The 17674-nt window shown below is 37.0% G+C and overlaps 1 protein-coding gene across 3 annotated transcripts in view; it reads left to right on the top strand.

Annotated features, from left to right (window-relative positions):
- Positions 1 to 17401, top strand: part of CTNNA2 (catenin alpha 2) — a gene marked incomplete at both ends in the record, with an annotated part of 469340 nt that extends 451939 nt beyond the window's left edge. For all 3 annotated transcript variants that reach the window (XM_081998803.1, XM_081998802.1, XM_081998801.1), the window contains one exon: positions 17114 to 17401. In XM_081998803.1, the coding sequence (XP_081854929.1) occupies positions 17114 to 17401 (288 nt within the window). The remainder of the gene's footprint in view (positions 1 to 17113) is intronic.
- Positions 17402 to 17674: the final 273 nt, after the last annotated feature.

Here is a 17674-nt window from a genome sequence, read left to right as displayed (position 1 = left end):
GGGGGAATTTTTTTCTGTAAGCTTTTTTTTTTTCTTTTTTATTAACCATAGGGCTCACAGAATGAATTGCATGTGTTGTTTCAGTCACCTGCGAAAAATAATCTCCTTCCTGTTCTGAAGTCCTGGAGTTAATGTCATCTGTAAAGCAATGATCACATTTCTTTGCAAAAGTGATCTATTTACTGGTGGTTAAACTGATTTTTCGATGTTTATCTTGCATTGTGAAAAGGCAGACGCTGGTTCGCTTGAACTAAATTGCTAAACTTCCATTAATTTAATTACAGTAGTGCTGGGCCATGGTTTTCCTTAAGTATTTTGTGATTGAAGCTAAATGGTGTTATTTATGTATTTGTTAACTGTGAATAATGCCTGTTTATACAGGACAGGACTTTTATTTTCTATATTCTCTGTTACTGTTTTTATTTGCTTTATGCAGAATATTTATGAAGCTATGTATTGACAAGAGGCCAATTGTAAGACCTATTTACAGATGAAACAAAATTCAAAAGTAAATTGTGGAAGATGTGAAATTAAGCAGGAAATCAAATCCCAGGAGATGTACCTAAGACTTAACCTTTGAAATTATAAATCAAAACATTTGATTTTTTTCTGTGATAAGAACTTGAGATGGGCAGGGATATTGCCAACAGAATTTCTTGGTGGTTTTCTTGTGTCACTACCTGTACTTTACTATTTTACTTTAAAGCACTGTCTTGTTACCTATTTTGCTTGGCCCCAAGTATTACTGCTTCATGGTTTTAATATCCCTCAGCATTTTAAAAAATATAAGATGGACTACGAAGATCTTCCTTTCTTGTTCTGCCTCTTGGGTATCTATTAAAGCTGTCACAATGTCAGAGCCCTCATGCTAAAGGCAGAAGAAGGATCATGTGTGGATTTTGGCCCCTGGGGATACTGCAAATCTCGCTGTTCTTCTTCATTTAAAGCTCTTTACCAGCTCCGTGTGGGGTCTTGTCATATCTCAGTGAAAGGCACTAAAAAGCAGCAGTACATAGTCTATAAATCAAAGACAAAGAAAGTGCAATCACAGCCTTTTCAGCAGAGGTGGTCCATGGGCTGATTGATGAAGCACTGCTATTTTCCGGTGACTAGGTGGCTTTGAGGAATGGGGTGTAGCATGCAGAGTCTTCCATCTTCTAGTCAGCGGCATGTATTGGAGATTGGTCAGTGGTGATGGATAGAAACTCTTCCCTGATGACTCAGTGATGCTCTTTGTATCAACGCATAGGAGAGCTGGGTGAAATTCTGGGAGGATTAAAGTCTTGTTTACAAGACTTACCAAAACTTTCACTAATGACTGTTTCCCTTCCTGTCAGAGAGAAAAATAAGGACAAAGAAAATAAAAATTGGCTCCCTGACAGGCGGTAGCTTTTCTAGCCTCGAATCATGTGTGCAAGGAGCTTTATTACTACTGCTTATTCCTTTAGTGAACCAACCACTGAAGTCTCCAAATGTTCCTTTGCAAAGCCAAAAACTTGTCTGGCAAATTTAGCTTCCCTAGCAAACTTTGATCTTTTTAGTAGGAAAGAAAAAACAGGTTAGTCAGTCTCTAATGTTTCATTGGGAAAACTTTGTAGGAATTGCTGCTCTTAAAGACAATTTGAGGTTTGTTCTTTTCAGAGGCAAATGCTTTGAGGTAAAATTTAATTTAGAGCCTAAGCTCATCCTTTGCTAATGAGTTTACAAAATTGGTTTTGCACATAATTATTCTTGCATATTGCAGGAGACTTTAATTTTTACACAGAATTGGTAAAACATAAGGATCAACTGTACAGTGGCCCTAAGCTCACTTCAATGATACAAAAGCATTTTGGTGGCACAGAGAGGGAAATTCTTTTTTAAAGTGATATAAGGATTGGGAGCAGGAAACCAGAATTGGTACTATTCAGGATTTAAGGTGAATTAGAGATACTGATAGCACTGAGGGGATATTATGGAACAGAGATGTCAGTGGATTACTTTCAATCCAGAGGAATTTTCTCTCTAAATTTATCTTGTAAGATGAGCAAATTAGCAGTTGGCTGACTTATGTATAGGGGGGAGTTTGTAGAGGGAATGGTATTCAAAATTATATAAACTGTTGCGATAATTAACCTGGAATCAGCCTGTGCCAAATGTAACAACAATTTTTTCTCTGTGCAACCCCAGGACGTGGGTTTGCCTGAGTAACTTAACACTGGGAGAATAAATAGCCTAATTTTACATTTACTGAGCTAATTTCCCTGTTAAATTATTTTACTGGCAGCTATGATTTAAAAACAATTAAAATGTCTAAAGTGCACAGATTCCTGTATTTTACAGCTTTGGTTTGAATGTGTATTCAGTCAATTGCGTATGTTTGTTCTAACTATATATAATTTATGTGTCCATAAATTAAAGTAAAATATAATAAGGACTAAATTTTGGCTGATTTTTAGTATGTAATATGAAAACTTTTGAAAGCAAATATCTGAGCAACATACTCCAATATATGCTAGTTTAAATGAGCTAAATCTTCATAAGTGGTTTGCAAACTGAAAGTGACTTTACAATAAGGCATTTTTTAAACCTGTGTTGGTTTTTGTTTGCAAGCATATTGTGTATTAGTGACTCAAAGCAAAACCAGGAACTAGTATATTTATACCTATATATTTAAGCAGTTCAGCACAGATTTGTTCCTCAGTCATACTGGCAAAGGATGAGCAATACTTTAATGATGTAAGATCACATATAGAGATTCAAACATTTTTTCAGTATGATTAAGATGGCTATGTAAAACTCCCAAATTTTCTGTATTTGACAGGCTGATTTCTCTTACAAGTTGAATTAAAACTTTGTGGGTTGGTTCTTACCTTCTTCTTTTTCTATCTGAGAAGTGAGGGAGAGCTGTGAAATGCACCATCTGTTCACAAACCGTGTCAGCTGGCAGATAGATGCTCATCACCCTGCCCTCTCTTACTGCAGTTTTAGGCTGGTGTAACACCATTGACTCAAAATGAATTACTTTCGGTTTAATCTTGTTTAAGCAAAGGAAGTCACAATGATAGTGCACGGCATTCTAGAGGACTCTGTGTTGATTTAAATTGCAATCCTTTTAATCTTTGACCTGAGGTCATTTGAATTGTCAACAAAAATGTTCAATAGCACTTGGACGGAGTGTAGTGGTTGAAGGAAACTAGGACTGCCTTAACAGCCTGGATTTTCTGTTTCTGGGACAGTTGCATCTCAAAGACATTAAACATGATTCTGTTCAATCACAGAATATTTTATCAGTCCCATCTGAGTATCTCAAAGCAAACACACTGGGTGTACCAATGTAAAACTGAAAACAGAAGCAAATATTATCATTATTTCCCTTCTGCAAATGAGAATACTGAGCCACACTCAAGGCAGAAAAGATCTATAGTTTTATGATGAGCTTCAAACACTACATCCTTCTTCAAGGCTCAGATAATTTCCAAGACCAGCATTTCTCTGGTTCCATTCTATAGTCCAGCTTCCACTCTGGATGTCCAAATAAAAAAACTGAACCAACCAACAACAACAACAAAACCAGAAGAAAGAGTTCACTGTAGTTAGGAAGTACAGTTTGAAAAAGATAAGAGTAGGAAAGACATCTTGCAGTAACAGGGGGAGGCTGCCCCATTCATCCTGTGCAAAAAATGGCAGTACGTCTATGGTGTAATGAAAACTGAGTATTTTATTATTTAAAAAGATTTTACTTGAATTATGAAGAGTTTTTTACTATTATCTCCATTATTACCTGGAGAATGATTCATCTAGTCAAGTGTAAACATCTGCATCTGAGATGTTCTCTCCAAGCTTCCTTTATAATTACTGCAGATCAATAGCCATTTCTAAAGAGCACATATTCTTGTTTCAGGTAGATGCTGACAACCAGTTAGAATAGTATCATCTTTAAAAAATTATAGAGGCATGGACAAGTGAATTAAACCAAGTATTCTGACAAACATAGAGTCAGGGGGTTTAGTCTTGGGGATCTTTTGAAGGTATATACTCATATCATAGAATAGTTTGGGTTGAAAGGGACCTTTTAAGGCCATCTAGTCCAACTCCTCTGCAATGAGCAGAGACATCTTCAACTAGATCAGGTTGCTCAAAACACCATCCAACCTGATCTTGAGTGTTTCCAAGCATCAGGCATCTACCCACCTCTCTGGGCAACCTGTGCCAGTGTTTCAACACCCTCATTTTGAAAAATTTCTTCCTTCTATCTAGTCTAAATCTGCTCTCTTCTAGTTTCAAAGCATCACCCTTTGTCCTATCACAACAGACCCTGATAAAAAGTCTGCCCACATCTTTCTTAGAAAGCCCCCTTTAAGTACTGGAAGGCTGCAGGAAGGTCTCCCCATAGCTTTCTCTTCTCCAGGCTGAACAACCCCAGCTCTCCCAGCCTGTCCTCCCAGCAGAGCTGTTCCATCCATCTGATCATTTTTGTGGCCTCCTCTGGACCCGCTCCAGCAGGTCCATGTCTCTCCTGTGCTGAGGGCTCCAGAGCTGGACGCAGCACTGCAGGGGGGTCTCCCCAGAGCGGGGCAGAGGGGCAGAATCCCCCCCCTCACCCTGCTGGCCGCGTGGCTTTGGGGGCAGCCCAGGATACCGTTGGCCTTCTGGGCTGTGAGCGCACATGGCCAGCTCATGGCCAGCTTTTCATCCACCAATGCCCCCAGTCCGTTCATCCCCCAGGCTGTACTGATACTAGGGGTTGCCCCAACCCAGGTGCAGGACCCTGCACTTGGCCTTGTTGAACCTCTTGCGGTTCACATGGGCCCATTCCTTGAGCTTGTCCAGGTTCCTCTGGATGGCATCCTGTCCCTCAGGCCTGTCAACCACACCACTCAGCTTGGTGTCATCCACAAACTTGCTGAGGGTGCACTCCATCCCACTGTCCATGTCATTGATAAAGATATTAAACAGTACTGGTCCCAGTATGGACCCCTGAGGGACACCACTTGTCACCAATCTCCATCTGGATATTAAGTGTTGACCACTACCCTCTGGATGTGACTATCCAACCAGTTCCTCATCTACCCAGCAGACCATCCATCAAATCCATATGTGTGTGATGTAAATGTTCTGTGAACTTAGCTGCTGGAGAAAGGAAACTGCCTAATTTTTTCCTGGACAGAAATATTTAAATTGTTTTGTAAAGAGCATTTATCTTTATAAAGTAGCTCTGTCGGGGCCCCAATCTCAGTTTCTGTAGGTTGGAGAGACTAATATGTTTTGTAGTGTGTAGTTTTCCCCCATTTGACACTTTTGGGGATCAAAAGAGAAGAATTAAGGAAAACAATCTCAATAATATTCATTAACTTTGAATTTTTGGACTACTGGGTCAAATCCAAGGACAATTTTTTTGCCGATGTTGAGCATCTCTGCCCAGATTCACTGTACTGTCTTTAGGACTCTAATACAATTTGAGGTCTCTAAATATAACTAAAACATGAGGTACTCTGGCCCATCTACATACAAAATGAACCCGTGAAAGATCTCAAGTTCTTGATGGTTCCTGGTCTTCTCCACCAAGCACAGGAGTACTGGTATGCCTTGGTCCAGCACCTGGGATTAGGTAGGATGAGTGCAGGATAAGACTTCATTTATAGAAATGGAAACTCTGAAAACCTTGCCTAGGTCACCGAACACATCGTCTCAACGTTTTTTTATGAGTAGCCCTATTTTTCTTGCCTGTATTCCTAGAGAAATTGTTCAATTACAGACCTCTGAAAAACTGTTTCTAGAGGTTCTAGTGGTACCAATTATGAACAGTTCTGGATCCTGACTAATATTAAAAGACATTCAGTCACAATTTTTCTGATGCAGTAAGTGCAGACAAGTCTATAGATAATCATGACTAACAACATATAAGTTAGGTAAGAGCTTTATAAGAAAAGAGGCAGTGCAAGTCCTTTTTCATGTCACCATTCTTCTAAACAACAGCTGAATTTATACCTTCATCTCCTTTACATAAATTCTGGATTAGAGGGAAGATTTGGAGATGCGGTTGAATTAATTTGGTTTTGTGTAGGGAAGACTGTCCTGAGGTGAAAAACACAGAAACCATTTGGGTTATGTGAATCATCGAGGCTATAAGTACTTCTGCATTTGTTGTTCAGGGAAAATGCTTTCTACTGAATCGTAAAAGAAAATAGAGACCAAGTAAATTAGGATTTCCTAACATGAATATTTTCTGAAGACAGTCGTACAGGACTTCACCAACTTGAGTGAGCTATTAAATATTTTTTAATAATTCATGATATTTTTTCCTCCCTTCTACAGTTACTCGTTTTTTCCTTTTTGATAAGACAATTGCTCTTGTAACAGTGAAAATGAGATCACCAACATCATCTATGCTACTCTTTCAGATACATGTGCATATGTACGGAAGAGAAGGCTAAGGGGAGATATTGTTGTCTACAACTAACTAACAGGAGGATCTAGAATAGGCAGCTCCAGACTGGTCAGAGACGCATAGTGATAGGAAAAGGGGCAACAAATACAAGTTTTAATGTGGGAAATTCCAACTAGATATAACGAAAAAAAGTTTTACCTGGAGTAAAATTCAAGTGCAGGGTGGAGGTCTCTACTCCAGAGATGTGGGAGACTATCCATCCTTGGACATACTCTGAATTTGAGCAAACTCCTGAGCAACCTCCTCCAATACAATGTGTTTTGTATTTGCCCCCCCAAGGGCATTGGACTAGATGGCCTCAAAAGATTCTTTTCATCCTAAAGTATTCTATGAATATATGAATATTTGTATAATAAAATGTGAGTAATAAAAACCAAAGCTTTACAATTCAGAGCAAGATTTTACTCATTCCAATTTATTCTTAATTTACTGTCATCTTTGCTTGTTCTTTTCTTGTGAACTGCAACAGCCTTTGCAATAGTTTCTCTTGTTCTGGTTTCGTTTGTTTGCAGTTTCCAGTAATTGTTACCTGTTTTTCTGTTTTTAAATAACATGTAGTGTTACCTAAAATTAAAAATGTAATGAACAAATGCATTCACAAATCGTATATTCAGTAATTGACCAGGGGGAAAAAACCTCCAGTAAGGAACAGTTACTGAATGTTATTTAACGATTGATTGAGTTGGTCAAACAAGTAGAACAGTTAATTGTGAAAAGTATATTTAGAATAAAATGTTGAAATTTCCTTTACAAATTAATTGCCATATATTATTAAACTAGCTCCGTCAGTGCTGTGACTTTTCTGAAAAGCTGAAATGAGGCACTCTCTTGTAGACTACTGTGGAGATTCAGTTTTGTTTCTTTATTTTATCGCATACTGTTGTAAAGTCCTGGAAAGTTCTCAGAGAATCAAAAAGAGAAAGGGATATTTTCACTGATTGAGTTGAGCAACACTGCAAGGACCCTCAACTCCAAAGAAGTAAAAGCCTTTTAGCATCTCAGAAGTGATCAATATCTTGAATGATCAAGCCCTTTATCTTCTTCTATGAGACATAAAATATACATGAACAACAACAGGCAAACGTTAGGAAGCAAGGAATGATTGTCCTGGTACTATCTTCCATTCTACAAGAGGATTTTGTTTTATTCATTTTGACTGTTTGATGCATTGTTTCCAAGCCCTATCCTGAGAAAAGCCAGCTATGCCTGTAGAGCAGCTATCTTCAAAGTGTCTCTGTGCTGACCTGGGCAAGCGTAACTTTAGAGAGATGAAGCCAGCTGAAGGAGCAAATTTGCCTCAAAATGTGACAGAGTCTCACGGTTGAAGACATGGAGATAACTCGCATACAGATACCATTCTGACACTTTTACAAATTAAAGAAGTAGTTGGGAAAATATCACATTTCTCAGCATTGCAGTCTGAAATCCTGCATTGTGCTGCTTTTCTTTTTGTTTTCACTGTGACAGAATCAGGAGGAATAGCAGGAGATAACACATTCTCATGTAAAGAATATAGTGTTTCTATGCTTTATTGATTTGTTTTTTTAATCCAAAGTCTCTTGTGTTTTATCACTGAGAGTATAATTTCCAGCCAACCAGACATGATTTGGACTCCCTGCAGGTAAGACTGTAAGAAAAACATGCTTTTCTTGTTATTATACCTGTTCTCTAGATAAACAACAAAAGGTTTGCTTCCAAAATTCAATTTGAAAGAGCACTAGATTATTTTTGGCTTTTAAAAATTATATCTATGTTCAAATTACATATAGGTCAGAACTCAAGTCGGGAGGAGGGAGATTAGTAGCACAGATTAGTTAGATAGCCTATATTTCCTCTCTCGGATTTAACTGCAATTGGATATGAAAGTGGAAATTTGTACTGAGATTCTTTTGACAGAGTCCTGTCTGGGCTTTCCTACCTGTGACATCAGGTTCAGACAATGTTGTATCTTGTGTAGACTTCTGGCATATGAATTCCTGCGTAAAATGATGTATGCAATCCTGGCGATACACAGACGGCTTACATAATGTTTTGCATTAATTACTTTTTTATTGGGCCTGATACTGAACTTTGACAGGCTTCTTGCTTCTTCAGTAAACCTCCTAGCGATATCAAAAAATCTTAGTTACAGTTTGACTTAGCCTAACCTGTCAAATATAATTTGGGCTTCATCTTTGTTGCAGATGTTTTATCTTCTCCTTGAAGATTAGGTAGGAGCCTATGTTCAAATCAGTCATACGAAAGTCTGTTTCCTGTTAATCAGCCAAGAATTCGGATCAAACCATTCCATGGGACAGAATGATTTTAAAGTTGTAAATGGAGTTGCATTAATTTTGCTACAATTAGTAAAGCAACTGTGGTGGACATTAGACAATAATACTTCTTGTTCATGACATTCCATTGTAGGCATCGTCCTCCAGGCATTAGTTCTATGCAGAATGAGGCAGAAGAAAAAGCCCTCTAGCCATCATGGCAGAAGACTCATTCCCATGTTTGTCAATTGTAGGTTGACGTAGAAAGTGTTTCTTCCTCTACATTCAACCTTAGCAAAGAAAACATGCAGTATGTGCAACCATAGTTCTTGAAGAGTTGTGGGGTGAAATCCTGTTCCCATCTACAAAACTACGTTAACTTCATTGACTGAGGATTTCTTCCTTCGTCTGTGGAATTGTTACAGATGTTTGAGCATTCAGACTGTTGTCAAATATCCTAATTCAGTAACAGACTATGAAAGGTTTGAGGCAGTGTTGTGGCATAAAAATGACTGATAAATTGAGCTTATTTAAAAAATTCAATGCTATATATGATTGCTTGTCCTTACAATGTTTCTGGTATATGATATGATTTCCACTGGTTTGGCATTTTTTTTCCTGCTGTGCAGTGGCAGATAATGAGCAGAAGATAAAGAACTGGTTATGAGAAAATTTTCATTATTGCTCAAAATATTTTCCCCAATTAAATTCTGAAAATAATGAAACTGTATTAATTAAATATTACATATTGAGGACATAACGTACATTATGTTTGGTATCTATGAGAAAAATTACAAATTTTGTATTATAGCAGTATTTTCATATTGGGTAAATAATTTATTGACTGTAAATAGAGTTGATGGATAGAAAAACTTTAATATCTGTCAAAAGTTCCAAAATATATTTTTCACCTTTGGCACTTTCCAGACTGGAGAGAAGTCAGAACTGAAAATTGAAAAAAGAATTGGATAACGCTAACTTTTAGTTGTTTCCAACTGTCTTATTTTTCATTTCATCTTTTTAATTGTTCAGATATGAGCTTTCATTCTAGCTTATTAGAAGGACAAACACTGACAATATGGAACATCAGCCATTGATATAAAAATAACAATTCGATAATGTCTGTGTCAGATGGGCATTTAGTGATTTCCACAAGCACAACAAATCATATGTAAAACTAGATGGACTACAGTAAAAGAAAATAAGTGTCTTGAGTTCTGCCTAAAACTCATACTAGCTGTCTCATCCCTGAGCTGTGATCCTCAAACTCGAGCCTCATAAAACATCTGCATTTCCAACATTAATATTCCCCATGTGTGTGTTTTGCTCCAGAACATGCACACTAGTATGTTAGTTAGAACTACTCAAGCCTACCACACTTGAGTAGTAACCTGTGAGTGAGACTTTTTGCAAGGCTTCTTGTTAAAGATCCGTCTGCTTGTAGCTATTGAGGAGGGGAGAGGGCAAAGCAAAGATCAGATGGGTAAATAGGCAAATGATCATGACATTGAAGCCCACGTTTCAGTCTCTCAACTGAGAAGGCAAAAAATTTTTTTTTCCCCTCAAAAAAAAAAAGAAATATCTGTAAGCTTTCTGTTACCCACTATGAAATTTAACTACAGTCTCTGCTATCTGAGCATTTGAGTTGGTGCATGGCTTACTATTTGATTGCTGGTGTTTCAGTGAAGAAGCCTTTATGTCTTGCTACAAAAAAATATCGGGTTGCTTTGTAGGACTGATGGATACGTTTGAGGGCATTTAGGCAGTATTCCTTAGTGTTATGGGGTTAGTATTCTTATTTTATCATATACAGATTACTTCTTCAAACCTCTTAATTTAGCGAATTAAGTATACCCCCCCTCAATTTTAGTGGTAGCTAGTGCTGAATTGTATTTTATGATTATGTTCATATCTACATATTTGTTTTAGTTTCATATTAAGTATTCTCCTCAAAGCAAATTAATTTGGATATAATTTTGTCTTTTACGCTATTTCTTTTAAAATAGCCTGGGATAAGTAAATCAACTATAAAAATGCATCTCTACAGTTTTTTTATATTATGGCTGTTTGTCATCTTTTATTGGAAGTGCCAGTATTGGGAGTATTTTTATACGCCTATGCTTTTTGAAACTAGCATAAGCAGTTGATAAGTTGTTGACCTTGTAAATTAAATGTGTGTTTTAAAATAGCAATGGTCCATCCGCAGAAGAGAGAAGATACCCATAGTTCTTGATATACCTGTGTGCTTTCTGTTGTCCTAAGAGGTGGCAGCCTTTGGTAAATACAACCGAATTGGAACCCTATAGGCTTCTTACCTGTAATTGAAAAAATGCACATGAGGACAGTTATTCAGTGGATTGACCAGCTATAAAATGCAACTAGCCACAGAATTAATTAAATGTTCAACAAGTATAAAGGAGTAAGTTAACTGCCATCAAACGTGAAAATAAATAGCTAGGAAAAGAGGAGTATAATACTATTTTCTCTATGTAGCCACAGATCCCTTATTAACACCATTGTGAACACATTGCATTCCAAATAATGACATTTTGTTTGTTGTAGAATTTCAAATATATAGGATAGTTTTCTTACAATCAACCCATATCAAGCAAAAACCTTATGTGTGTTTTCAAGTGACTGACTGAAATACAGCTTCAGCCGTTGCGTAGTAGTGCTGATAAATAGCAGATGTCTCCTACCATAGGGATGAGTACATCTGAATAGCAAATTGGTCATTCTTGCATTGGTTGTCATTAGTAGTATCACGTTTTATGCATGAAACGTGCCACAGAAATGTAAGACATAAGTATTGTGAATAAGATCTTTTTCTTACATATACCTTACATACATATGTAGGACTGGATTTACTATTAAGCACAGCTGAGAGAAAAATGTTCTGTTGCACAAGAAGGTAATCTGGGAAAATGGTATTCCTGATTCACCCTCCAGATTCATAATTGCTTCGTGTAACTGTGGTTTCTTTAGAGGCTCTTCGTTGACTTTTGGTTTGTGTTAACAGCAACTGTACCTGTCCACAGAAGTATGAAATTGCTTTGAAAAGGGAGAGAAGCAGGGAATGCACGCAGAATTCACAGATAGACTTAAGAGCTTGGCAATGCATAAATTACCTACTAAAGGCATGCATAGAAATCAAGTCTTAGCCAAGAGTATTCAAAAGGTTACATGTTCTATTTCAACACGTTAAATAAATGACAATTGCCTCACCTAATCTGAACAAAGTAAACCAGACTAAACTCTACTTATCAATAACTATACAAATTTTTTGCAGTCAAATACAAATACAAATTTTTTGCAGTCATACATTGCAAGGTCAATATGGGCCATTGTTATCACCTGAGTTGTCTTCCTGCCTGACGCATAGGCTTCCTGAATTAATGTCCAATAATTATGCTTAAACTAGAGTGTACATATTAAGCAAAAACATCCAATATTGATTTCACAATTTCTAGAAATAGAGTCACTATCTTTCATGATTTCTTGTGATTAATTAATACCACTGCTAAAAATTTTCAACTATTAATAACTAAAATGACCTGCTTCACCTCTCAGCCATTAGGTTCTCTTATATCTTTGTCTAATCTCTTGAACCTGAATTATTATGAGCTTTCTGTTACTATGTACTTGCTGACTTCAATCAACTCATTTTTTAGTCATTCACTTTATGTATGGCAAACACAGAGCTGACTAAATCTTTCCCATAAAAGAAGTTTTTTGTTCTTGAGGTCTTTTAAATTCTTTCCAGTTCCTCAGTATTGTTCCTCCGTTAAGAAGAGGACACCGTATGCCATAACTGTGGATATACCCTAAGCTGAATATTTTAATTTAACCTATTTCATCAGTGTCCTCCTTTTTGGGTACCCAAGGAGTGACTGATTGCCTAGGATCCTGCACAGGATCCCGTTCCTTTTGTTATAAGTAGATGTCATCTGCTATAAAACTGGCCAAACTGAAATCTACATTTCTGACTCTACCAGCTTATTAGATATCAATCGCTTGCCCTCTTTATGACTTAGCATTTTCCCAATTCTTATGTTATCTGTAAATTTCATCAAAGTGACGTTTTTCCAAGTTTTTAACAGAAATATTAATATTGTAAAGCTGACAAATGATTTCTTTAAGAGCTCACTGCAAAAGTCACTGTTTAGCAATGATTTCTTTGTGCATACATACTTTTGGAAACTTAGCTATTAGAGAATTTGGCACATTCTATATGTGCCTTGTTAATTCTGTATCAATTGAGTTTTTAACCAAACTGTCATGTAGGACCAAGCAAAACACCTTTCAAATGTCCAATTATATCAACAGCATTATTTTAAGCAATCCAGAGTTAAATCACATCAAAATATGATGTAGGTTACTTTGAAAATATTTTTACCCACAAAACCATTTGGTTACTATTAACTGTAGTTCTTCCTTCCTTTTATTTATGGAGTCTATCATAGACATTGCATTATTTCATTTGGGAGTGCTGTCAGCTGAACTGGCCTATAATTTCACAGGTCATTCTATTTGCTCTGCTCAAATATTTCCAAACGAGGAACTATCTACAATTGTTGTGATGTCTTCCCCTACTTTTCAAGGTATATTAAAATCAGCAATAATGATGCAGAACATTCTTCAACAACCATCTCTTTTAAAACTATCTACACTATATCCTTGCTCACTGGAAATACAGATTTTTTTTTTTTCTCTGTTTCCTTTACTTTTTGTAGTATATTTCTGATTATAAATATGAAGAAATCTCAGGAAATTAAATTTTCTCTTTTCTAAAAACTGTGGTATAATTCTTCCCCATTACAGTGGTGTGACAATGCAAGGAGAACATTTCATTTGCTTTACTGTTGAGGAAAAAAATTTCCAGATTTATTCTCTTCCACTTCTTCAGCTATTTTGGTATTGTAATTGCTGGTTATTTTACTTAGGTTATGTGTATATGTAAAAGAAGCAAGAAATCTTCATTGTCAGAAGATTCTGGAAAATTCTGCAGAGAGTGCAGAAAAAATGCAGCATAGCTTATAAGCAGATCAAAAACTCCTCCAAGCCTTATGGATTTTTTTTGGAAAAAAAAACCCTGAAATTATCTTCTTTTCAGATAATAGGCTCTACTGCTCCAGTGTTCTACCCTTGCATTCACTAATTGCAAAGTTAGCTTGTAGCAAAATCTTTTTTTATTTTTTTCTGAATGATTTATGCCTTCCCTGGGTAGATGGCAGTTTTAACCTAGATAAGTGACCAGCTCCAGTGCAGTGATTCTAAGGTTCTTTATGAATTTTGAATTTTTCCCCAACATCCTCTGTTCTTAAAGTTTTATGGGCCAATAACCCAAATTTATCTCTTAAGTTGAAGAGGGCTGTTTTCCCTAAATGGAGGCAAATGTATTTGTAAGGAGATCTAAGTAGCAGGACGCTATTACTTCGTGTAGCAAGTCAAAGGCTGTGTTAGCTGTTAGCATGAAAAGCTGTCGTTATATTCATAATTACCTAACCATTGCTGGGGAGTGAAGTTTGCTTTCTGTACTGCACAATAATTTCTTAGTGGTATTTTTATTTGAATTGTTAGTTTTCCTTCTCATTTTTTTCTCATTGTCATGATCTGTTTGGAAAAGTGCATATGGTTCTGTGCCCAGATTTTGTAAGGAACTAACACGCTAAGGGCTTGATTCACTGCTGCCTCGCTCCAGCTTTACGCCACTGTAGCTCTGTTGATTACAAAGCGCAGCTTAAAACTGAAGTAAGACAGTGGTGTAGTAAGATCTAAATGTTAATTGAAATGATGTTAATTCAGTTTAATTTTTCTTTACTGAGCCATAATACAAGCCAGGAACTGGAGGAAATGAGAAAATCACTGGATGTGCTTAGGTAGGCAAATTGGGTACATGGAATGGCTACCAGCAGGATTTGGAGAACACTCATAGCCTAACACCATAATGGGGTTTTTATGTCTCTCTTCTGATTCCAAGACTTGAAAGCATTTTACAATATGAATGGATATTAAGGGCAAGTATCTGCATATTAAAATGTGATTCCTAATGGTGAAAATAGGGAGCTCTTATCTACTAAAACAGCAGATAGAAACTAGAGGTGATTAAAATGACATCAAAATATGTAACGTGGCTTTCTAAAAGACACCATTGCAACAATCTGCATCCGATCGTGCAGGAGTACATGCTTTTCTGCACACCCTTATCGATATACTCCATAAACGTGCCAATGTTTTTAAAGATGTAGAATGCATCCTTCGTATGGTTTTAAGCGTCTAGTTGAGATGCCTCCTCATTTCAAAATGCTTCCTTTAATCATTCTGTTCCTTAATATATGTCGCATGTAAAATAGCTACCAGAACTCTTCAAAAAGAAAAGCTGGAAAATGTGAAGCTATTAGAAACCTTTAATAAATAGAATTCATTCAGGAATGTGCAATATAGGCTTGATCCAGTGTAGTTTATCCACACTGATTATGAAGTAAACACTACTTGACGATATCACTTTGTATTAAATATTAATCCACTGGTGTTTCAAAAAGAATCATTTAACAATGAAAAATGCTTGATTGTAGATCTCTGCAGTAAATTAGAACATCCTAATTTAATAGAGCATGATCTGTTATTTGCCAACAAACATACAGATTGCCTTATAAATCATGCAGCCGTGTGGTTATAGAATAACACTATACTGAATTATATTCATTACTGCCTATTGAATAGTCATGTTTCTGCCATATAACGTAATTTTCCATCTTCTAACTTAGTTTCTTTTACTAATAGAAAATACAAGTTAGTCTTGAGGAAAAGTATTTTCTGTGGGCAGGCAATTAACTGCATTTCAGGGAATGATACCAAGTCTGTGAAAATCATTAAAATGCTTTTTTGTTTTTCACCTCACTGTATGTTGCTCTTTATGTATTTAATGAATCACAGTGAGTGTAAGGCCACAGCTGAGGAAATCAAAAGCAATAGGTAAGTCTAAGTCTGTGGTTCCAGGCACAGGCTTTCTGTGATGTCTATTCTTCACAGTTCACAGCAGTTACTGACACTTCAGAAAGACGTTTCTCCCGAACTCTCCTTCTGTTAATGATTCAAAATACTTGAGGTGAAGGGTTTTTTTACAGTTTTTGTTGTTGCCTTATGAGTATTTATCCTGGTTACCTTGCTTAGAATTCATGTTAAGGGACCAAATGCTCCCAAAATAAGGAGCAGGGAAGGTTTGGAGGAGAGAGGCCTTTTATGCTAATTAAAAGTAGCTAAGAACTTACTGAGCACGTGGGGTGGAATTAAAGATTTAAAATAATATTCTATCCAAAATCGTTCCTACAAACTGGGACATAAAAATTTGAGGCAGCTTCCGTGGTAGAACTGAAAGGCTTCATCACAAAGAGTATATCCCACTTCTTCAATATTTCGGGAAAGGGATAATTGAACATCTTAGATAGTAACCTGGGTTGCTACATTACTTAAGAGCATATTTTTAGCACCTACTAATTTGAGGATGTCCAGTTCCATTTGGCAAGTGCCTAATTCATGTTTTGGAACATTGAGACATTGTTTTGGAAGTCTCATTATCTGCTTAAACCCTTTTGAAAAGTTTGACCAGTGGTACGTACTTGGTTGCAGTGTATGGTAGAAGCTGGCTGACTGGGCGTCCCAACGGTTTGAAGTTCAACAAGTTCTTCAGGCCTCCTACATCCAGAGGACCCAGGAACCTCAGGCAGGCTCGTGCATGGGAGAAATGCAAGGTTATATGTACAAATAGTCTGCTAATCGTAAAGTAAGATTCCTTGTGAACATAAGTAGCTCAAATATTACAGCAGCTACAAAAACCTGCAGTTAACTGTCACATCTTCTTATTTCTTTAGGGGTTTCAAAATCTCCTTTCATCTTTTCAGATGGGATTCTCTAACAAGCTCAGCACTGGCCTCACACTGTTCCTGTAGACATCGGAGGTGTTATCCTGGGCTTAACAGGAACGATTAAACCAAACCTGAACACTTGGGGAAAATCCCTGTTGACCTGTTTTGCGGTTTCTGACATGTAAAAGTAAATTTTTAAAGGTTTAAGTGAGAGGTCAAGGGTTTTTCTGTGAAAAAAAGAAGCAACTTCTTCACCAGTAGGGAAAGAATTAAACAAAAAAAAAAACCCCAAAACAAAACCCAGAAACCAAAACCAAAACCAGCCAACACAAGTTTTCCTTTGAATTATTAAAAAATTTAGTGTGAGGTACCACAGTCTTGCTTCTACAGTTCAGTGCATGTTGTTGCTGGTGCTTGTTACTACAAGCTACTTGGTTAATCCTGAGGGAGAGGATTCATTTCATCTTTAATGAGACCTGAGACTATCCAGACTTCAGTCAGGAAATAGTCCACTCATCCAGTTGTGGAGTAACCTCGCTGTATTTCATTTTCTTTTCTATTTGTAGCTGGACAGTGCCACTTCTCTCATCCAGGCAGCTAAAAATCTGATGAATGCGGTGGTCCTTACAGTGAAAGCATCATATGTGGCTTCTACTAAATATCAGAAGGTCTATGGTACTGCTGCGGTGAACTCACCAGTTGTATCTTGGAAGATGAAGGCCCCTGAGAAGAAACCTCTAGTAAAGAGAGAAAAACCAGAAGAATATCAGACAAGAGTGAGAAGAGGGTCCCAGAAGAAACATATTTCCCCTGTACAGGCCTTAAGTGAATTTAAAGCTATGGATTCATTCTGAAACACTAAGCTTTACCAGGAGGGTTTTATATTCTTTTTTGTATGCGTACCTGCCGACCTGTATGCGTCTGGCATGGGGTGGGGGGAAGCAGTGTCGATTTGCATGCAACCTGAGACTCGATTGAAGTAACTAACTTTCTGCAATGCCAAAATTTAGAGCATTCTCTTCTGATGTTAAACGGACTTATTCCAAGCTTCCTTTTTAAACTAAACGATAGCATTAAATTGGCCAAAGAATTTACATCGCAGGGGTATGTGTGGGTTAAATAATAAA

Source organism: Phaethon aethereus (assembly GCF_964289735.1).
Source record: "Phaethon aethereus genome assembly, chromosome: 4".
NCBI classification, from domain to species: domain Eukaryota; kingdom Metazoa; phylum Chordata; class Aves; order Phaethontiformes; family Phaethontidae; genus Phaethon; species Phaethon aethereus.
Note: the sequence above shows the minus strand (reverse complement) of the source record. Positions and strands in the feature narration are given on the sequence as shown.